This window comes from Choloepus didactylus, chromosome 2 (genome assembly GCF_015220235.1).
Source record: "Choloepus didactylus isolate mChoDid1 chromosome 2, mChoDid1.pri, whole genome shotgun sequence".
Lineage (NCBI taxonomy): Eukaryota > Metazoa > Chordata > Mammalia > Pilosa > Megalonychidae > Choloepus > Choloepus didactylus.
The window spans coordinates 58106187-58127027 of record NC_051308.1 but is presented as its reverse complement, the minus strand read 5'-3'; the positions used below and the strand labels follow the sequence as shown (position 1 = coordinate 58127027).

General features: G+C 41.7%; 1 protein-coding gene across 4 annotated transcripts in view; it reads left to right on the top strand.

The window, feature by feature from the left end:
* The window catches only part of PPP1R12B (protein phosphatase 1 regulatory subunit 12B), a 264369-nt gene extending 243758 nt beyond the window's left edge, over nucleotides 1-20611 (top strand). For 2 of the 4 annotated variants that reach the window (XM_037825034.1, XM_037825038.1), the window contains 5 exons: nucleotides 650-785; nucleotides 1783-1887; nucleotides 5193-5243; nucleotides 7135-7185; nucleotides 17753-20611. In XM_037825034.1, the coding sequence (XP_037680962.1) occupies nucleotides 650-785; nucleotides 1783-1887; nucleotides 5193-5243; nucleotides 7135-7185; nucleotides 17753-17839 (430 nt within the window). In that variant the 3' untranslated portion in view covers nucleotides 17840-20611. Of the gene's footprint in view, nucleotides 1-649; nucleotides 786-1782; nucleotides 1888-5192; nucleotides 5244-7134; nucleotides 7328-17752 lie in introns of all 4 variants that reach the window. The other 2 variants (XR_005215124.1, XM_037825037.1) reach the window with 2 other exon arrangements.
* The last annotated feature ends 230 nt before the right edge of the window (nucleotides 20612-20841 follow it).

Genomic DNA, 20841 nt, shown 5'->3' with positions numbered 1-20841 from the left:
TCAGCTGAGAGACTACTCCCTTAATGAATTTACCAATACTGTAAATAAAACCACCATTGCTCAGTTGCTTGGAGATGCAGAAACCCTAATCACGGGCATAACAGTCTCGTTATGGAATATAGCAAAAAGATAGAAAATGAGCTGTGTAATACTGTGGTAGTATCCCTGAAATACTTGGGATTTCAACAAACCTATAGTGTACCTAAAAACTGTACATATCATGCCCCAAGTTGCCTTTCCTCCCCCTTTGAACCTCCAGCTCAGATCTCTTGAGTGCATGTTTTTGATTCTTTGACAGTTCATTGGAATATTTTCTAAGAGCCATTGAGATCAAAGAAACTTTTGCTTTTAAAGCATACTCTGTTGAGGAAAGCTGCTCAAACCTACACTAATTTTAAAAACTCTAAGATTTAAGTCACCACATGGCTCCAAACCACCAATTTTTCAATTGTGCAAAAGGCTAGTGCAGCTTAGCCATAAGGCCTCGGAATGCTAGCTGAGAGATTCGTGGAAGAAATGTTGGGTGTTGTTTCGGGCCAGGCCTCGCAAGTGCTTCTTAGAGAAGGCTCAAACTGCCTGTAAGCATTACTTTTCCCATACTCCTCTGTTCTCAAAACCAATTTTTTTACCTTTAATTTATCTCCCACAGGTTGGAAGCAGGAAGTAGTAACCCTACAACCAGCGATTCTGGCAGTGACCGGGCCTCAGCAAGAGCCCGTCGAGAGGCCCGTCTAGCTAGCCTGACCAGCCGTGTGGAAGAGGACAGCAACAAGGACTATAAAAAAGTGGGGTCTTTTTGTAGTATTTCTGCTCTTAGGCTACAACCTATAAACCTCTCAGCCCTTTCTCCCTAGTGTGGAAAAGTGAGTGTGGTTCTGATGAAGAATACAAAGTACTTAAGTGATAAATAGTAACAACTAGTTCCTTGCAAGTTTCTTGGTTTGCTCTGCCTCTCCACCAGCTAAATAAAGACCCCTTTGTATATTGTTTTTTAATGCAATAAATATTTGCCTTATAATCAGATATCTAGAGGCACAAGAAAAGAAAGAAACTAAGACTTGTGAAAAGGGGAAATAAAAGTAATGCTGTCTGTCTGAGCCCCTGAGAATCACTTGATAGACCCTGCTGTTATATTTAACAAATATATGCTTTTAATAAGGTCCTGTGAATATCAGCGAAATACTTCTTGGTGGTGGTAAAATCATCATCATCATCATCATCATCACCAACTAGGTTTGGATAGGGTTTAAATTACTTTATAGTTCATTTCACTTGGTTCTTGCAGAAGAGTACCCAGCTCCGAAGGAAGACTTGAAAACCTTCCTTTTCAAGTGCTTGAGATACCGAGGGGTGGGAGGGGGGTGTTTTTTGTTAATAAAATGCTTGTTTTGCTAAGCAGAACTTGACTAAAATCAATATACATGCTAGGCTGGTTCCAAAAAAATAATTGTCTTTGGTATGAAGATGTGTGAGACATACTTTTTAAGCAATGCAATACCCAATGGAAGAAAATGGAATTGGAATGACTGTTTTTTCCCCCAGAGATTAACGTTGTTGAAGTTGGAGCATCATTCTCTTTGTATTCAGCACTTGAGACATCATCACTTTTAAGGAGCCAGAGACCAGTTGGCTGAATGAATTCTGTTCCCTAAATTTTCATCTTCCCCATCAACCCTATAATGGTGGATTGGAGCAAAAAGCCCTGGGCAGTCTCATGTTATGAAACTTGTGAATTCTAATTCTGAGAGCAAGTGACCTGATTCTCTCTTTCCCTTCCCCCAGCTCTACGAGAGTGCCCTCACTGAAAACCAAAAACTGAAAACAAAACTTCAGGAGGCCCAGCTAGAGCTAGCAGATATAAAAGCCAAGCTTGAGAAGATGGCCCAGGTAAGGAGGAAGAAGAGGAAAAGAGATGGATGGGCAGGGTTTGATAGAAGGAGGCAAACTAGACTAGGGACCGAAGGGATAGGCAGTGAAAAGGAGTCGGGTTGGGCCTCCTCAGAGACAGTGAGATACAAGCCTCTTAGATTCTGATTTGATTTAGGGCTCAATCAGTGTTTAACCTAAAACTGAAAATTGGAAGTTCAATGAACAACTCCTAATGGTCCAATATTATGGATTATCTTTTTATTTCTTAAATATTTCTTTTACAGTACTAGAAGGTTGGTCCTAAACAGTTTCTCCTATTTTATCCATCATGTTTCAGTTCAGTTTATCTACATGTCACATCCTAGAGAGGGAAAGGAAGACACTACTAAACCTAGTGCAGAAAGCCAGCAAATTAGGCCTAGATAAATAAGGGGTTTGCTCAGGTCATATAACAAATTAAGGGCAAAATGGTACTAGAACATAAACGTAAGTCCCAAAGCAAAGATTCTGTCCAGTAGCATATGTTGCCTCCCCAAGCCACCATCTTTCCACCTAGGAGTAAGGAGTGTTAGAGGCAGAAAGACCAAATAAACCATTTCCTTTTGCCACCAGACCTGATTTAATAAGATGATGCTTTAGAGGGTTTTGAAGGTAATACCCTCATTGCCAGTGTAACAAACCCTATAGCTGAAAGCTAAAGCAAGTACTGTCTTGGGTTCTTGCTGAGTTAACAGGATACCTATTGAATTATTGCCCTCCTGAAATGTCTGAGTACTTAAAAGTTTGAAACCTGAGCAGGGATCAAAATGACTCTCTACCAGGAGGGCCTGAATTGGAAACCAGAGGTGCTAGTTAGTTCTGGCCATATGACATAATCCAAAAGCAAAGGCTAAAACTCTAAGATTGTGTGATACCAGTACCTAGTTCTTGTGGAGAGGGAAGTTGAGTGCCCTCTGAGCATGTTGTTGCATTTCCTCTGGAATGGGATGAGCAAGGGGGTGCCAGCATTTGGAAGACAGCACCAAAGAGCTGCATGGAATCCCAGCAAAACAGCCAGAACAGCCATATTCCCTGGAGAAGGGTTTGGCCAGACACAAAACATATGGCCTGACCTGTGAGCTACCTACCAATTTGGAAGAAGCACTCCCTTCTGCCTGGTTATAGTAGCTGAGCATGGCTCTTATACTGGGAATATCTGAGTTCTGCAAAACAGGCAGATAACATCTCGACTTAAATGAATTTAGTGGAATTAGAAAAGTAGGTTACTAGATCTAAAAGAAAAAAATATGACTATTCCTCACCACCACCACTACCACCCTACCACCACTACACCCACACACATGCATACACACACACATACACACACACTTAGGTATAACTCTGCCCTAAGGCAGGGGAATGGACTAAATAAACCTTAAGGTCTCTTGACCCCAATTTAAGTAAACCAGGCAAAATGTCTTAATCATAGTAAACCCTCAGAAAATATTTGGAGCTAATTTTTATTGTGAATATTGTTGTATATTGGCAAGAGTTAATAACAACAAATTATGTTGGGTCTCATCAAGTATTACTGGATCTGTTTTACAGAAAATTAAGAAGCAGTTATGTAGGGAGACTGCTCCCCACTCTTCTCAGCAGAAGTTTCTGACAGCATATTTCCTGACCTTTAGGGGTCCTCAATTTTCCACTAGCCTGTGCTTCATAGCAGTGAATACTCTAACAAGCTGCTGACATTGACTTGCACATAGGGTGTTGAAAATAAAAGCAGCCTTTCCAGACACTGGGGAAAAGCCTTTATGCTCCAGCCAGCTGCTTTGCTGGGTGTGTCGGAATGTACTTCATTTTGCCAAATACAAGTTATTGAAATTCAGAAGAAATGATGGTACTTCAAACCAAGTCTCTGCTATTTACCAAACATGGAGTTGTTTGGCAGGACTGTGGAGGGAGAGGAGGGCCTGTCAGCCTCACACATTTGTATGAGGAGACAGTTACCACATGAGGAGACATGCACAATGTTTTTACATAAAAGGTCCACCCATATTCTAAGGGGTTTAACATTTTAAAAAGGAAAGAAAAGCTGGTTGTTCTTTGTGTAAGTGAAACTTGAAAATACTGGAATCATCACAGTTTTTTAGGATTAGGAAAGAGACTTTTGAGGAAAAAAAAAGCTAAAGGACCTCCTGCATTTTTTCTTTTCCTTCTGTTTCATAGTAGATGCAGCGTAAAGGCAGGCAGCCATGACCTTCAGAACAGAAGGTGAAAGCCCAGGACAGGAGCCAGAATTGCAAGTTGTACTTTTAGTTCTGGTTATTCCTTAAGTTTTTGAAAAAAGAAATCTGCAAGAAGACCAGCATAATTTCTATATTTATTAAATGTTGCTTGTGCATGGCATGAAGCAGTATAAAAATAATCACCCTGTGTTTATTAAATGCTTGTTCAGTGTGAGAAATTCTGCCCAGTTCTGTAATGCTAAGCCGAAGAGGACTTGAGGACTCATTTTCATTCCCCTTGCATAAGGAAGGGTCATAACCTGAGCTTATTGTACTTTTTAGCTATGGTGGTTAAACCTTTTTATCCCTTCTGCAAAATTTAGTTTAAATTGAAAGTCAAAGATGATCTAAAATAAACTTTCTAATTTTTTTTAAGTTGCATGATCTTTTATTCAAATAAAACCTTACCTTACCTGGAAACCCAATGTATAACAAAGGGAAAAAATGGAACTGCTCTGCTCAAAGCAGGGCAGATCTTATAAACGGTTCCTTACAACCCCTGAGAACCCACCTTCATGTGTGAAAACTACTGCTCTTAAAGGAAAACAGCCTCAAGTCTCCAAACAGTAAGAATAGGGGTAAAAAGGTTTTTGAAGGGTGCCATGGGGCTTAGACATTCAAGCTTAGGAGTCCTGGGCTTTTAAAGAAGAAAAGCCACTTTCATTTCCTCTAGATTTCAAGATTACTCACGGAAAGAAAGAAGGGAGAGAGTGGTGAGGTGTAAAAAGTTAGTTAGCATTGAAGACCAAGTGAGTGAGTGAGTGTGTGTGTGTGTTGGGAGTGATAGCTTTGTACTTGAGAGTGTTATCAATTTCAGGGAACACTATTAACTGCCCTCGCCTCCGTAGGGGGAATTCTGCAAACTTCAGAGAGGTGGATAATGTTAGGTTTAGAGATCTATCAGAATCTACTTGCTAGGGAATCTATAGTGAAACTGCAAAGCCCTGCTATCTACTTCTAGATGTCCAATGGTGAAGCTGAACTAGAGTGGGCTTTCCACTGTCCCTGAGTCAATTTAAGGAATAACTGTTTTCCTTCCATTTGTGCATGCAGAAACAAGAGAAGAGCTCTGACCGGTCATCAATGCTGGAAATGGAGAAACGGGTATGCGTGTGTCTTTCCATTCTGTTTCATCTCCTCTTCTCTTCTAACTTTCTTGAATTTTGTTGTTCATGCCAACAGAAAAAGTTCATCTTAAGAAGGCAGGAGTTCTGCCATATTCCATTCCCAGAAAGATAAATTCTTTTTGTCTGACTCTTGTCAGAATTTGATTGCTAGTCTTTTTGGCATCCTCAAGTGGTCAGTACTTTTCATGTAGTCCAGTCTTGGGCTGGGAAGGGTCCTTGGAAGGTCATCTCATACATTGTTCAGTCACTAAGCAGAACTCTACACACAAGTACACACTCACAGTAAGTTTTGATTTACTGTAAATCATCACGTACACACACCCTCCCATCACTTTGAACAAAAAGGAAGCTTACAACAGGACCCTCTGCCCTCAATTTAGGTCTTGTGGCTTGAAACATGATCCAACAGTCTTTTTTTTTTTTTTTTTTTTTTTTTTGTCTATTTTATTGGTCACACGATAAAAGCTATCATGTGAAGATTTTGAGGTCAAGATTTTTGAAGACAAGAATCAAGTCTACTGGATTACAGTTTAACACATTCAGATGTTTCCTTCTAGCTATTCTAATACACTAGAAACTAAAAAGGAATATCCGTATAATGTGTAAGAGTAACCTCCAGAATGACCTCTCGACTCTATGTGAAATCTTTTAGCCACTGAAACTTTATTTTGTTTCATTTCTTTTCCCCCTTTTAGTCAAGAAGGCATCCTCAATCCCATGATGCCATGGCCAGATTCATCCCTGGAGCCATGTCCCACATTGCCAAGGAGACTTACACCCCTGGGAGTCATGTCCAAATAGTGGGGAGAGTATTGAGTTTATGGCTGAGACAGGCCACATCTGAGCAACAAAAAAGGTTCTCTGGGGTGACTTTTAGGCATAATTATAAGTAGGCTGAGCTTCTCCTTTGCAGGAATAAGTTTCATAAGGGCAAACCCCAAGATTGAGGGCTTGACATATTAAATAATTGGGAGTCCCTAATGCTTGCAAGAATATCAGGAATTCCTCAGGTGGGGAAGTTTAATATTGCCACATTTTCACCCAGTCCATGGGTCAAAAGTCTTTTGCTCACTCTGACTGATGGGAGGATTTCTGGTTCAATTGCTGACCTCCTGCTGAGTGCATTTAGGATATGTTTGTGGGATTTGACATTCTTGGATGGAAAAACTCGATTAGATTTATTGGTGAACCCTAGCTTGGATTTGACCCTAGGGGTATAATATGTCCCTGTTGCTCCTGTTATTGTCTATTTAATTTGGAAAGCAGCCACGTTTTATATTTTATTCCCTTGGCCTGAAACAAAACCTCCTTAGTATCTCCTCTAATCGAAGAATCCTCACTGAGTTCAGGCTAAATCAGGAGTCAGTTGTTGGGAGAAAGAACTAGATTAAAGAGAGGGGTCTGTTTCTTCATAAATAATGATGTCTACTTCCCACCTCACCATCTGCTCCCCATTATGATAGAAGCAGTTCCCTAGAAATGTGAGGGAGCATTACTAAAGATAATGATGCCTTTTTATTAACAGAGAGCAAAGGTCCTGGTCACTTGCAGTCATCTGAAATTCCATGAAATCGTCAACTTCAGCAATAGCCCTAGCCTTATTTCATTTGCATATTAACAAGTTGCTTTCCTAAATATCTTCTAATTTTCTGAAAGAAGATTTACATACTGTGACTTTCTATCAGTAAAGTAGCTTCATCTCAGAAGTGGCAGTATCAGATAGTGCTCAAATCTCCTGGGTGAAGTTTGCCTGCGTGATAGACAAACCCTTGGCCATGAAGCTGCTGATCCTGTTGCAGCTGGGAGGTAGCATTTTGACCCTCTTCTAAATCCATTAGATGCTCAGCAGTCTCATTGTTTTTAAATAGGAGAGGCGAGCGTTGGAACGGAAAATGTCAGAAATGGAGGAGGAGATGAAGGTATGAAAAGATTTTCTTTTCTCTCATTGTACATCTGTTCTCCAAATGCCTGCCAAGACTGGATATTTGAGCATAGGCCTGCCCCCTCCGAATTTTGGTACAAGCTCAACACCTTCAAGAAGAGATGATGTGTGAAAAGGAGGTGAGCTCCTCTTCTCAGCCATTTTTTAGACTTTCTCAGGTCACACAAAATCCACTGTGACTACTTCAAAGCTCTTCTGGGAATAAATGCTGCCTTTGGTTTAAGAAGAGATCTCTGGAAGTCTCGAGATAACCTGAGTTGAACTTTGAGGGTTTTCCACAGCTTGGATGAAAGGGTCAGAACAAGACTTCCAGCTCTATGGAGTGTCACACTGGTGCCCTTCCCAATCCCAGCCTCTTGCTGAAAGAAACACAGTTTGATTCATTCCGCAGCAGAATGACGATTTATTAACATACTGATTTCCTGCCCCAGGTCATTTCCCCTGAAATATTCAGGAATGCTTAACACTCTCACACCGGAATAAGCTCATGCCGCCAAATATACTTCACAACTTGCCACTTTCCTCTCTGCCCTCACCATGATCTCCAGCCCACTTCAGTTAGCCACTTTAATGGACAACTGCCATTGTGGGTAGTTTTGAGTGCTAAGAAATGGCATTCTACTCAAAGGAGTCACTTCCTAGCTATAGGAGGAGAGTCTAGAACTGCTTAGGGTAGCCACCTGTATATGATTTGGGAGCTCTGCAGTACATGATGCCACATGCCCACAATCACTTAGCACTTACTCAGCTTTTTTTCTTCCTTCAAGGATCTTATTTTACTGGACATATGGTGCAAATCATTCATCTGGTAAAATATAGGTTTCTTCACCTGGGAACAGAAGCACTGGGGCAGTAATAGGCAGATTCTCAGGTCTCTTTCTGTGAGCAAACATCTCTAATATGCAGTTGGAGCCCTTTGGGAGAAATATTTTTACTCCAATGGCCTAAAAATACTGATTATTTACTGAAAGAACTTTTCAGACCCCGACAAAATCATAGTTTATGTAAGATCCAGTACTCATAATCCTGTTACTCTGTATATTTCCAGGAGAAACACCAAGCCCTTCCCTGCCTTCCCTATTCACCATCCCAAGACTGTAACTGACAGCAATCACATGGAATTTCAAACAATACCTACTTTTTTCTCAAACAGTGCCATTTTAAATCTTCCAAGGTGATTCAAAGCCGCAAGAAGTAGAAATAATAAATGCTTGGTTCCCCAGAGATGATGGCAACAGTATGACCTAACACCATTAAGCTCCTCCATCTTCTGGTTTTACCATGCAGAAGAATTTTCTCCCATTTAGAGTAGTAAGTTAGTAGAGCTGAACAGTTCTTTATGAATGAATATCACAGCTCTTGGTTGCATAGGGGGCTTCTGCTATATTTAAAAACCCCTGAGCCATGCCATCTGTATTCTGCCATTAGGCAGCTGTCAGTGATGCTCATTAAGAAATGGCCTAGATGCTGATCAGGAGCATGTAAATGAGGCCAGAGCCCTCCGGTGAGCATGCAGGAGCCCAAAGCCAGGCATACCCACTAGTCAACGAATTCTGGGTCACTTCCACTAAGACCCACAGACAAAGACCCAGAAAGTGTCCAAAGGCAGAGAAATCAGTATTTCAATAAGGTGCTTCCTTATTTATCTTCCAAATCTAAATTGGTGTGTACGGGTGTCCTTTCGGTGGTTCTGCTTGCTCTAAATCCTATGGGTTGAGACGGACTTACATATTTCTCTCTCCTCAGGCTACGATTTCTTAAACTAGGTCATGAGTTCTTTCCTCAGTAGATAATTATATTATATAAAAGGGTTTGTTCTCCCCAGCCATAAGCCATTTACCAGCCAATTTCAAAATCAGTTGTTTTAAATTATCAAGTGGCACTATGCCATGACTGTTTAGCCCCCAAACCAGCAGGTAAACTGAAACTAGTTTTTTTAGTTAAAAAAATCCACCCATTCAGCCCATTGCCATTATTCTTCATTACCCATTACAAAGCCAAATGAAGAAACATCTGCAAGCTCTGAAGCCTCTAAACACCATTTGCTCAAATCAAAGCCTTAATACCAGGTTACAAAACGCCTAGCTCCCCCTAGAGGACCAAGAGGGAGGCATGTCAGAGTGTCACCAGTCACAGCAATTTTATGTTTGTATCTGTATATTTGGAGTTTTAACCCTTTTTTGTTTTTTTGGTTTTTTGTTTTCTTTTGAGGCAAAAATTTCAAATATACAGAGTCAAGCATTATACAATTTCTGTGACTGGCTCAAAATGAGTTAAGAAAATACTTGGTTAGCTGTCAAGCTCTTCATCCAAACTACATTTGGTAACCAGGGGTTAGTGGTCAAAACCTCTGTGTACTAGGTAGCCCACCAACAGCACAGGTAACCATCTTGTCAAAACTGGAACCCAATAGAGCTTGGAGCCAGTTAGTCCCCATGCTTGTTGCATGCTCAGTTTATACACAAATGCTTAAACTTTCTTGAAGCAATCAGTAAAAAGCAGTTTAGGTACTGACCTCCAGTGAACTCTGAAGATATTATATATATTATATAGATGCTTAAGGAGAGAGCACCTATTGTGTCTACTAAGAGCCTGTTTTTCTGACTCTAGTAAATAAAATACAAAGACTGCAGGCCAGTGTTGGAAAATGAAATGGGGTAACCATGAAGTGGGCTCACCCAGATATATATGGGACTCTGTGGTTGTGACATGGGTTGTACCTTACTGGCCTCTTCTTGGAAAGGTAAGTATGTAAAATTTTCCCCCAGGAGAAATTTTACTCAGATCCTGGATTGGGGTAGCATTATGTCAGCCTCTGACAGGTGTGCATGCCAGCGTGAGCTGTGCTAGGCCTGTACTTGGCTTTGGGCTGTGCCAACATTGGACCTGATTACTTACCTATTGTATTCTCCATTCTCCATTCAGCGTCAGCCTCCTTGCCAGACTTCTCCTTCCTTTCCCAGGTCCTTGCATGAGAGGGGCCCAGCAGCAAATCCCCTCTCCCCCTTTTTTTAAGCAAATACCTTTTTAGCTTGGACTTGGAATTTTTACTGTACTTATCTAAAAATATCCCTAGCCTGATCCTAAGCTCTGCCCTTGCCCACTCTGCTCTATGCCCTGCTCTCCTCTCCAACCCCTTGCCACACCAAATCTTCAGTACTGCTTCCTATTGAACATTCTACCAGATTGTTGCCTGCCTCTCTCCCTCAGGCTAACTTCCAAATTCTTGCACCTCAATCTGCTTGCACTCCCATGTTAGATTGAGTTACTTTAATTGTTCATGTCTTTGATATTACTCCCTGGGAGGTAGGGACCACTTTGTATAATGACAATGATTATGTTAGAAGCTTTGGCCCAGAGTAAACACCAAAAAAGGGTAAGAGCCAGGGACTTTCCATTGGTTTTTTAATTGGTCCTGCCTATCTCTTTAAATTTTTCCATGTGCTGCACCATGATCTCCCTCCTCTGCCCTCTCCATGGCTGAGATGCTTGCAGTAGGCAAAGAGAATTGCCTGGTCTCTAACCTCTGATGGCTACACAGAACCATGTGGCCATCCTATCCTTTTTTCCAAAGTGGCTATTCCCCATCTTTGGGGAAAGAGATATTCATCAGTTTGTCTTTGCTTGTTTTTCCTTTTCACTGTTTTTTTCCCTTATACTATCTTTCATTTCCTTGCTTCTTCACTCCCAAACAACTATAACTCCACTAATCTTTCAATTCTATCATTCTCATCCATGTGGACATCAGAGACTTTTCTCTGGTATCTGGTGACTTTTTTGTAGTCATAACCTACAAAGTTGTCCATCCTCATCTATGAAACCCAGTTCGCATAACAAAATCATTTCCCTCCTCCCAAAGAGCCACCTGTCTCAGTTTCAGGGTCAGTGCAGATGACCACTTATGAAGGACAAGTAATGGAGTAGGCAGGCCTGTGATATAATTCCACTTATTTAATCTTTAAACCCCTTATGGGATTAGAGATATTAGGAAGAATATCTGTGAGCTGGTTATTCTGTTCCATTTGTAACACTGGCAAACAGAAGGACTGGAAAATAATACCATTATTGCTGGACATTTACGATTACTCCAAACTTTAATGCACAACTATAATTTCAGAGTATTTCCAGAGTTTGTGAACACCTTTAAACAGCTCCCAGCATTTCCATGAATTGGGACAAAGAGAGCACAGTTACCTGTGAATTTAGTGATGCACGTAATCATATAGCAGGTCAGAGGTAGGTTAGCAGTTCTTGGATCCTGGATCAAGCTCTCTGGACTGCAGAGGAGAACTAGCAGGATTAATGGAGCAAGTGAGAGGACCATCCAGAGAACTGCCAGTTCTTTATTGTTTTTGTATGCGTCACTTCAACCTTCTAAACAGCTCATGACCCATACAGAAAATGTTTAAACAGAACCCTCTTATATTTTCCTTCTTCCATTTTTAAAAATAAAAAATGAGGTAAGAGAAGGACCCTGAAAGAAAACAAGTGGGGGTAGAGGACCAAGTATGGGGGGAAGATGGGAGGAAAGGAAAGAGAAAAGGGCAGCAGCTGGATTTAGAAACACAGTGAGTCCTCAGCTCCCATCCCACTCATGGTATAGAAGGGTCCCTGAGGCTGTGGCTCAGCCATGTTAATTAAGTTCATATGTCCCCCACATGGTGGACTGACTCCCCAAAACAATCCAGATGTGTTTTTTTTAATTAAAAAAGTAAATCACCTTTATTAAGTTACCACTTCAGTCACTATATTGATTTGTTTTAAAAAATAGTTTGAAATACCAAAGTGAGTACACATAATAAATAGAAAATAGGGATGCACAGTGCTGGAGATATATCAACCATCTTCATCTGCTGAAGACAAAATTTGACACACAATTAGTATTATTGAAGGAGCAGCCAGATGTGGTTTTTGAGATGTTCAGTGGTTGTGCTCATATGACCAAACTTCAGCATATTGAGACCTTAGCCAAGAATCGCAGGCGCAGCTCTTCCCTCCCTGATGCTTTTCTCCATCATTCCCTCCCATTTGCTCTTATTACCCCTGCCTTTCTCATTTCCCCTCTTGCATGTGAACTAAAAACAAAAACAAAAAATCACGTGATTTCTTTGTCCTACTTTTATCTCCTCTGGTCTGTCTTGTCTCCCTCTGTCTTGTCTGTCTGTCCCCTCCATGTCTCACTCTCTACAGAACCTCCACCAGCTAAAACAGATTCAAACCTTGAAGCAGATGAACGAGCAACTGCAGGCTGAGAACAGGGCCCTGACCCGAGTGGTGGCCAGACTCTCGGAGTCCGTCGAGTCCTCGGAAACCCAAGAGCTCTAGTTCTTGCCCCTCCTCTCCACCTCACTTCCCTCCTCCACTACTCCAGGCAGGTTCACTCTTCTTGTTGGACCCAGAAGCTCTGTGCTTATCGCTACTCCATCAGAGCCTCCACATGCAGGTTCCTGTAAAGGTTGGTCATCTGGAGATGGAAGGAGCCAGGACTGAGACATAGAGTGGACTGTAACATCCTAGGTCAAGGGAGGCAGTGGGGGAGCCCTCAACTGAGCTAGCAGTGTATTTGGTAAGATCACTACACTACCTTCTCCTCCCTTAGAGACTGAATATGGATTTGCTCACTTTGCTACACATAGGCATACGTGAATGTGTACATATAATACAGACAGTTCCTTGGTGGGGTCATTGCCAAACTGAGCTAGAGCTTTCTTAGTCAAAAGTGACCCAAGTGTGACCTGGCCCCAAGTGCAAGCAGTTGGGTTTGGTCTTAGACTCTGAATTGTAGTTGGGCCTGGGGTCTCATGAACTAGGGCAGGCGTTCTCAACAATGCACATTAGAAACACCTGGGAGCTTTTAACATCTGCCAGTGCCTGGACTCATTCCCAAAGAATTAGATTCAAACAGTCTGGATTGAGACACAGGCATCAGTATTTTTTCAAAGCTTCCCTGTTGATTCTTTTGTGCAACAGAGAAACTTTGCCCTTTGGATACCAAGTAGAACTAAATCCCCACATCTGACAACATTGCTGGATGGGGAGGACTAGAACTGACAGCTACAGCTCCCTACCATCAAAAACAAATTCTCCTTCCCACCATGTGAGCAGAATTGGCTAAGCTTTCCTATCCTTCCTTGGGAGGCATTGCTCTCTGGGCCCTAGGGATTTGTCCCCCTGAGTGTGTAGACCATCAGGCAGAACACAGCCTATAAAAATGGGACCCTCACACAGCCAAGCCCTCCCTACTGAGGCTGGCTTTGCAAAAGACATGACAGGCAGTGGAGCAGAGAGAATAGATTTGCAACTGAGAACCAAGAAATGTGTTTGATCAACTGGAGCATTTCCCCTGGCAGTGGGTCTGAAAGACAAGCTCACAGATAACTTGTTTTCCCATCCCAAGATGGGGTCACCACTGCTGAGCAGTTTCACTCACTGAAATGAGTTTTTAATTTTCAGCAACAATCTAATTAATCCTGACCAGGGCCTGTTCTTTTTTCTGCTTATTTGCTTTTGCCTTCGGGGTCAGTAGCTGGCAACTAATACCCACTAGCTCTGAAGCAGCCAAATTACCATAAGGGCTAAACTAATATCCTGCTGCAGTTGCTATCACAAGCAGAAAGAAAATTGAAAGAGAAGTGCTACCAAGGCCTGGCACCGAATGTCTTAGTTACCCTATTTACTGAGCACCTCTGTTAGGTCCAAACTCCATGCTTTAAAATAAGTCTCAAGATTCCTGGAAAATTTGAATTGGGGTGAGCTAGGACTTCCCAAAAAATGTCCCGGTTAATTGTAGTTTCCTCTTTGTGCAAGATACTATAGGATATAGGGCAAAACTAGATCTCATGCTTTCAGTTGTAAATAACAGTGACAACAGTCATTTATTAAAACCTGTAGTAATTGCTTTATATGCTTTATTTCATTCTTTGCCCAGAACAATCATCATACTTGTGGAAAAAAAAAAAAAAATGAGTCTCAGATTAAGTAACTTGCCCAAGGTCACTCAGAAAATAAGTGATAGAAACAAAATTTAAACCAAATATGTCTGTTTCCAAGGCCCAAGCTTTTAACCACTGTGATATAAGCTGTCTGCATATTTGGCACAGTCTTGAGCCATTTGTTAAGCATATGGCCTAAAAATTCAAGAAGGACCTATTGAGCAACTGCAATGTAACCCCAGCATTGCAGTGGAGAGATCAAGTACAAACTTCTGCTCTCAGCACTGACTTCCCTGCTGAAGATAAACTTCAAAAGAGCCATTTACCACCAAAAGATTTTGCTACTGGAAAGGAAACCATTGCCTGGTACATGACCTTCTATAGCAGAGTTCAGCAAACTGGCCCACTGATACAGCCCAGGAGTCACACAAATAGTTGAAAAAAAAAAAAAAATCAAAAGAAGAATAATACTCCATGATACATGAAAATTATATGAAAATCTGACTTCGGTGTCCATAAATAAAGGTGTGCTGGAACTGAGCCATGCTCATTCATTTATGTATTAGTGTTATGTCCACAGGTGCTTTTGTGCTACAAAAGCAAGAGTTGAGAAGTTGCAACAAAGAGACAGTGTGACCTGCAAAGCCTAAAATATTTACTCTCCAGCCTTTAGTAGCAAAAGCTTGCCGAGCCTTGCCTTGGGAAGAATAACTAAACCAAACTGGCAGTGTGGTCAAGAGATTTTGCCCTGCCCACAGCCCTTTATTAAATAATCCTCTGGAGAAATTACCTTCTCTCTCAGCATGTAGTGCAAGCCACTTACAAAGAAAATATAAAATGGGGTCTCCCTTTCTGCTTCCCATGTGGCTGGAAGCAAAGCAGCTCAGGAAAAGCTCATTGAATCCCTTTTACCCTGCAGCTTGCCTTGCCCCAGATCTCTCGTCCACTTCCTGTTCCTGATCAAAGATTTGTAAGAAGTAATATTTGAGAAAACATGTACTTAATTTTATTTGTTCAAAGTACCTTAACATCAAACTGGTAAACTGGAAATTTAGAAATTAAGAAATTGAGGTCAAAAAGTTGATGTGGTAAAGCTTTGTTAGACCTATTTGTGTAGTGCTTTCAAGTATGTTCTAATGTAATCATTCTTCAACTTCAGGCAAATATCAGATAACACAGTTCATTTTCCCTTTCTCTTGTGAGAGTGAAGTTTATGAGGCTTTTTCCCCCTTGATTTCTACATTCCATTTCCTGTACTTTTTGACACTCCCTTAAGATGTCGATTGTACCCTGTTGCAGCTGGGAAATTGCCTTGTCCAATTTTTTTTCAAGGAATAGAGTTCTTAATGTGGAAATAAATCACCAAGGCTCGACAGGTTTTTTGTACATTTAAAAAAAAAAGCTCAGTTCTGATTTGATGATCTGCTATCGGTGAAATGCAGTCCATTGCCGTATATAGTTTCTTCCCCACCTCTGGAATCCCATTATAGAAATATGGTTTCAGAGTCTCACGGTACCCAGGCTGCAGGCACCAGAATGAAGCATTGGAGAGCAGATGGCAAGGTGAAGTATTATGAGGCTACCCTGGGTTTACTTTTTCTGAAAATCTACTTGAATGAGTTTTTCAGCACTCAACTCGGGCAGGCAAGGCAGTGGGAGTAGAGGCATGAAAGAGAGGGCAGCCAGAGCTGGTTCAAGGTGGGAGTGGCAAGGACGAAGGCCTGACTTTTGATATTTTCTGGATTAAAGTCTTCCTGGTGAAGTTTTTAGATCACCTGCTTGCCCTTCCTCATTCAAGGAAGAACTCATAGTGGAGTAGGAATGCTCAGTATCATACTGCACATTATATATGTCAACACACTTCCACATCTGTTTCCTCACAGAGTCTGTACTTTAGGAGGGCGTAGGGCAGGGATTATTGTTCTTTTATAGATAACAAAATGGAAACCCAAAAGGTCGAGTGATTTTTCTTAAGTAATGCAGATCATTACTGACCGTGGTGATATGGCAGTTTCAGTTTCTGAACTTCTGGTGTTTTTGCTCTCTACCCCACCCTACCTCTCTTACCTGAATGAAAGAATGAGCACACCTGGGTTCAATATTATCTTTGCTATTTAAATAGCTGGGTGCCTTGGACTAATTATGAAATTATTGTTTCCTCATGTAGGAATAAGGATAACAAGTGTATTAGAGATTCATAAGATGCTAATGAGACCCTAGAAGTAAGAGCCTAAAGCACAGGGCCTTCTATATTATAGATGTTCAATACATTTTTTCTTTTTCTTCCCCTAAGACAAATTCTTTATGTGTCTGTGGTGCATTGCTTTCAAAGCATAAGTGTGTGCGTAACATATATATTTGTATAATGTAACCTACATTTTCCCTGAGACAGACAGGAAGCAAAGATGGTATTCCTTAAGGTACAGTTAGATCCCGTAAATGGTTAATAGCAAAGCCAGAGCTAAAACTAGATAGGCCTCATGACATCTCAGCGCAGGCCACCCTTCACTGGAGGAGTGGGGCACTACCTGGGATAGCAGTCCTGTGTATCTGAGACACTAGTCAGGTCTGGATGTAGACTTCTATAGCCTCCATGGTGGAGATTTACTTACCCTCTAACTTAAATTTCTCTTGCTGTCAACAGGGCCCCCACACAAATTGTATCCTTATCAACATCCCATTAGGGTTTTTCAGGTGCACACTTTACTTGTCAAAGTGCCTAACTGCATATAGAAACTGGGATATCCAAACTGGGTCTTGGGGCTGTTTTCTTTGGTTCCAAAAGTTGGGCAACATGTTCCAAGATGGCAGAACTGATAGAATTGAAATCTTCACTCTCCGCTCCCAAAAGCACCTATTTCCTGGAATTATATCATTATCCCCTAAAACTACTAATAAGAGTTCTTGCTATCACTTGGTAACTATCAGTGGGGGGTGGGGGGTCTTTTGGGGGAGAATTAAATACTTGCCTAGTGCTCATCATATCTGTAAGCTCCCTGGATTTTAGTGGTAGAGGTGGATATATGCAATATGACTGGTAAAAATTCTCATGAACTATATCACCGAAGGCACCCAAAAGGAAGAAACACTTAAATCATCTTGTACATACGGCAAGAAAGCTGAGTTCTGTCCCTCTCCCCTGCAATCTTGTTTTTGTGGAGTATGAAGCAGTGTCTTCCTTTAACATTTTAGTTGACCCTAGTCCTTTCCGAACTCCTTCCCTGTGTCCTCACTGACCCACAATGGCACTGTCCCCAGTTTTTGTAGGCTAGAGGTAAGTTCAAGAGCAGGAACAATTGAAAAGAGTTACTGATTCAGTAGAATGAAAGGATATACAGTGTGGAACATGAAGCCTTCATACAAAGAAATAAGATATCATTACTAAATTTGCTAGTTCAAATGATGGAGGGGCTATGGTCTCCCTCCGTATTAACATTACCAACTCATTAAATAGGAAGATTTGAGAGAATTTCATCCCTGGGAGAAGGGCTGGTGACAGTTCATTATGTAAGCTGTTTTGGAAGGCCCTGCTCACCAGACTGCCCTGGTCAGGGAGGGTGGAGGAGGTGCCCATGCCAGTCTCTAACACTCCTTTCCCTTTTGCCCTTACAGGTGTTAACAGAACTGAAATCTGACAACCAGAGGCTGAAAGATGAAAATGGTGCCCTTATCAGAGTCATCAGCAAACTGTCCAAATAGACTAGGCTCCAGATGTAAGAGGGAAGGGACAGCATTTGTTGCCCCAACCCCTCTTTTCCAGCCATTGCCTTCCAACCAAAAGAAGTTAATATTTTGGTGGAAGGACACTTCTCTCTGAACCTCCTCCAGTCACCTCCTTTGCACTGTACATTTTCTCTGCATTCTCAATGCCCTGCTCCTCCTGTACCTCTCCCCACTGAGTTTTATAACAGTTTTAATTGAAGCATGATTGTGATCATTTAAACCATCTGGAAAGGGCCTTGGGGAGTACACGAGGCTCATCTGTGGATCCCCCAACTTCCTGCTGCTCAGCCACTTTGTCCGCATTGGATTTGGTTCCAACATGTAAGGTCTTTACCCATACCAGTACCCCCCAGTCTTTTACACTGACCCAGTGTCCTCTGGTATAGCTGAGGCTTGTGGTGGCCAGTCCAGGATCCTGTCTGGGGTGCCAAGAGAAACGGCAGGATGTTGAAATAATCACCAAACAGCTTCTAGAGTTTTGTTTCTATTAGATGCAAAGATGACGGCAACTCTGCTTTGAGGCACTCTATTCTTCATCTCTCAGGAACTGACTTTTCTCTAACTCCCCACTGGTGTTATTTTTATTTTTTCTATCAACAAGCCAGTAATATACCTGACTAGTCTCAACCCCTGTTCCTCTTACACATCTAGCCCTTTCCCCAAGATTCAGACAACTCTGGCTTCATTTATTCCTTTCTTTTCTATCCATTTATTTTCCCTTCTTCCTCCCCCAGTCTCACCCCATGGTGTAAAAGCTATAACAGAGTACCTGATCTCAGTTGTCTTCGGTCATTATGGAAAATCATTTCTCCTGGGGCTCTCCGGGGAATGGAGGAATTGCCTTGGTGGAAGCATCCCTGCCCTCTCCCTGAAAACCTAGACTATGGCATAAGCAGCAGTCCTTTGTTCTTATCCTCCACTTGTTTCCCCATACAGAGTGATTTTCTTTATTGGAAAAGCTAGGCTCTGGCTACCGCCTTCTGTCTTACCTCCCTTTGACTTTGTTTTCGTCTCTTCACCATGGCACCTGCTCCCAATGAGGAATGAAGTCATTGCAAGGAGGCATGAGAGCTGGGGAGGGTAGATTGATGGGCGATGGACCAAGGACTGGAAGCAGGTTGGAAAGACATACAGTGTGAGTAGAGTATTTAAGAGCACTTGCAACATTGTGACAAAGAAGATGGAAAGTGGCAGCTCATTGGGCTGCAAGAGGGGTGGTGAATTTGATTATTTCTGGTGGTTAGATTTAGGGGAGAAACATTTGCTTTCTTAGGGGCCAACAGGAGAAATGACTTCTTAAGAGAGGTTTAAAGGGATGAAATACTTTCAGCTCATTGGTGAAAGTCATGGAATCTTTGAGTGGCAAGGTCCAGAGGTCATTTGGTCCAGTTTTAAATTGTTGAATCACAGGCACCCTTGCTACCACAGCTTTGACCCATAATCAGGTAGCTTTTGATGGCTGTGCATTTATTACTCGATGGTTGGGCAACTCTGATAACCAGAAGTTTTCCTAATTGGCACTGAAGTCTGCCTATGGGTTCTCCCAGCATTCCCATCTGCCCTTTGTCACTCTTTACTAAATGACAGCCTTTCTCGTGTGTGCAGCTGCTGACCTCCCTCAATCTTACTTTTAGCTGAAGCATCCCTGGTCCTTTCAGTCCTTCCTCAAATGGCATGCTTTTTTTGCCTGTCACATCTTAGTCATTCTCCTCTAGACAAAAAAAAATATTTATGTGTCATGCCCAGACCTGGACAGAATGCTCCATAAGTCCAGTGTGAAATTAAACTATTAGTTCTTGACAACCCAATATTAATACTTAATGTTTCTGCTTTTTGTAGGAGTCTTATCACTTGGTTGGTTCATTTTGAGTCAACATGTCATTTAAATCATCATTTTAGGGTGACCGGTGATATATAGGACTTAGAGTGGTCCATTCTCTTAACATATATACTACCTCTGTCCACTTTGACTTTTTTCCCAGGTTACAATGGCAGTGTAGTTCCCCGTGGCCCTCTGAAACATAAGTGCACTTTAAACCAGAAGCTATAATTCTAGATCTCAATCCCAGAATAGAAGATATTTCTCCTCTGGCAAAACCCCGGTTTTAGAGTCTACAAAACTCTCTTCCATTTCCAGCCATTTTTCAAGACAAACTACTACCATATTAGGATTTTGTATCATCATGGGAGCACTATAAGCTCGGTTCTCAGGGAATGCTAAATTAGAGTTACAAGTTTCTTATCTTCCACTACAGGCATTTCCTTCATTCTAGGGAGAGAGGATATCAACATAAGGTGGTGACTAATTGATCCTCCTGGCACTTCTTGGATATTGGGGAGGGGACTGCTGCCTCTTTCTAGGGAAAGAAAACTGGATGAATAAGAAAGTATCTTGGCCCTCTTCCGTTAGATAGAACAGTTAAATGGGTTGAGAGTTTCCCCAGATCTATTTGTGCCTTTCAAAAGGGTTGGAGGCAAGTTCTCAAAATTCTTAGATTGGTGTTCCTGCTACTTCACACAGCCTTTTCATATTAACACTGCATTTTCTTGCCAGAAAGTTTGCCTTGTGGATCAAGAAACTTACAAGCTTTCCAATCTCAGGAATACTGGATTCCATGGCCAAGAACTCATGAAAGTGTAAACCATCCTAGGGAATTTCAGGCATTCTCCCTTATGCAATTAATTTTATTAGACAGATTAACTGAATTCTTGTCTGTCTCCAGAGAATAAAATACCATTTCTTCCCAACTCTGTTTTGACTGGAATTCCCGTGAGGTTAGTGGTTCTAAGTCTTCTACTAGCCAGCCGTTCTCTCTGCAGGTGCTGGCATCAGCCGGTCTGCCTTCTCATGTGCTATTCTGCCAACACCTGCTTCCAGTCGCTTCGGTGGCCACAAGCCTCCAGTCCTCACCTGCTGTTTTGGATATTCATGAGTAACCCAGGTGCTGAATGAATAGCTGCAGGCCTAACCAACACTT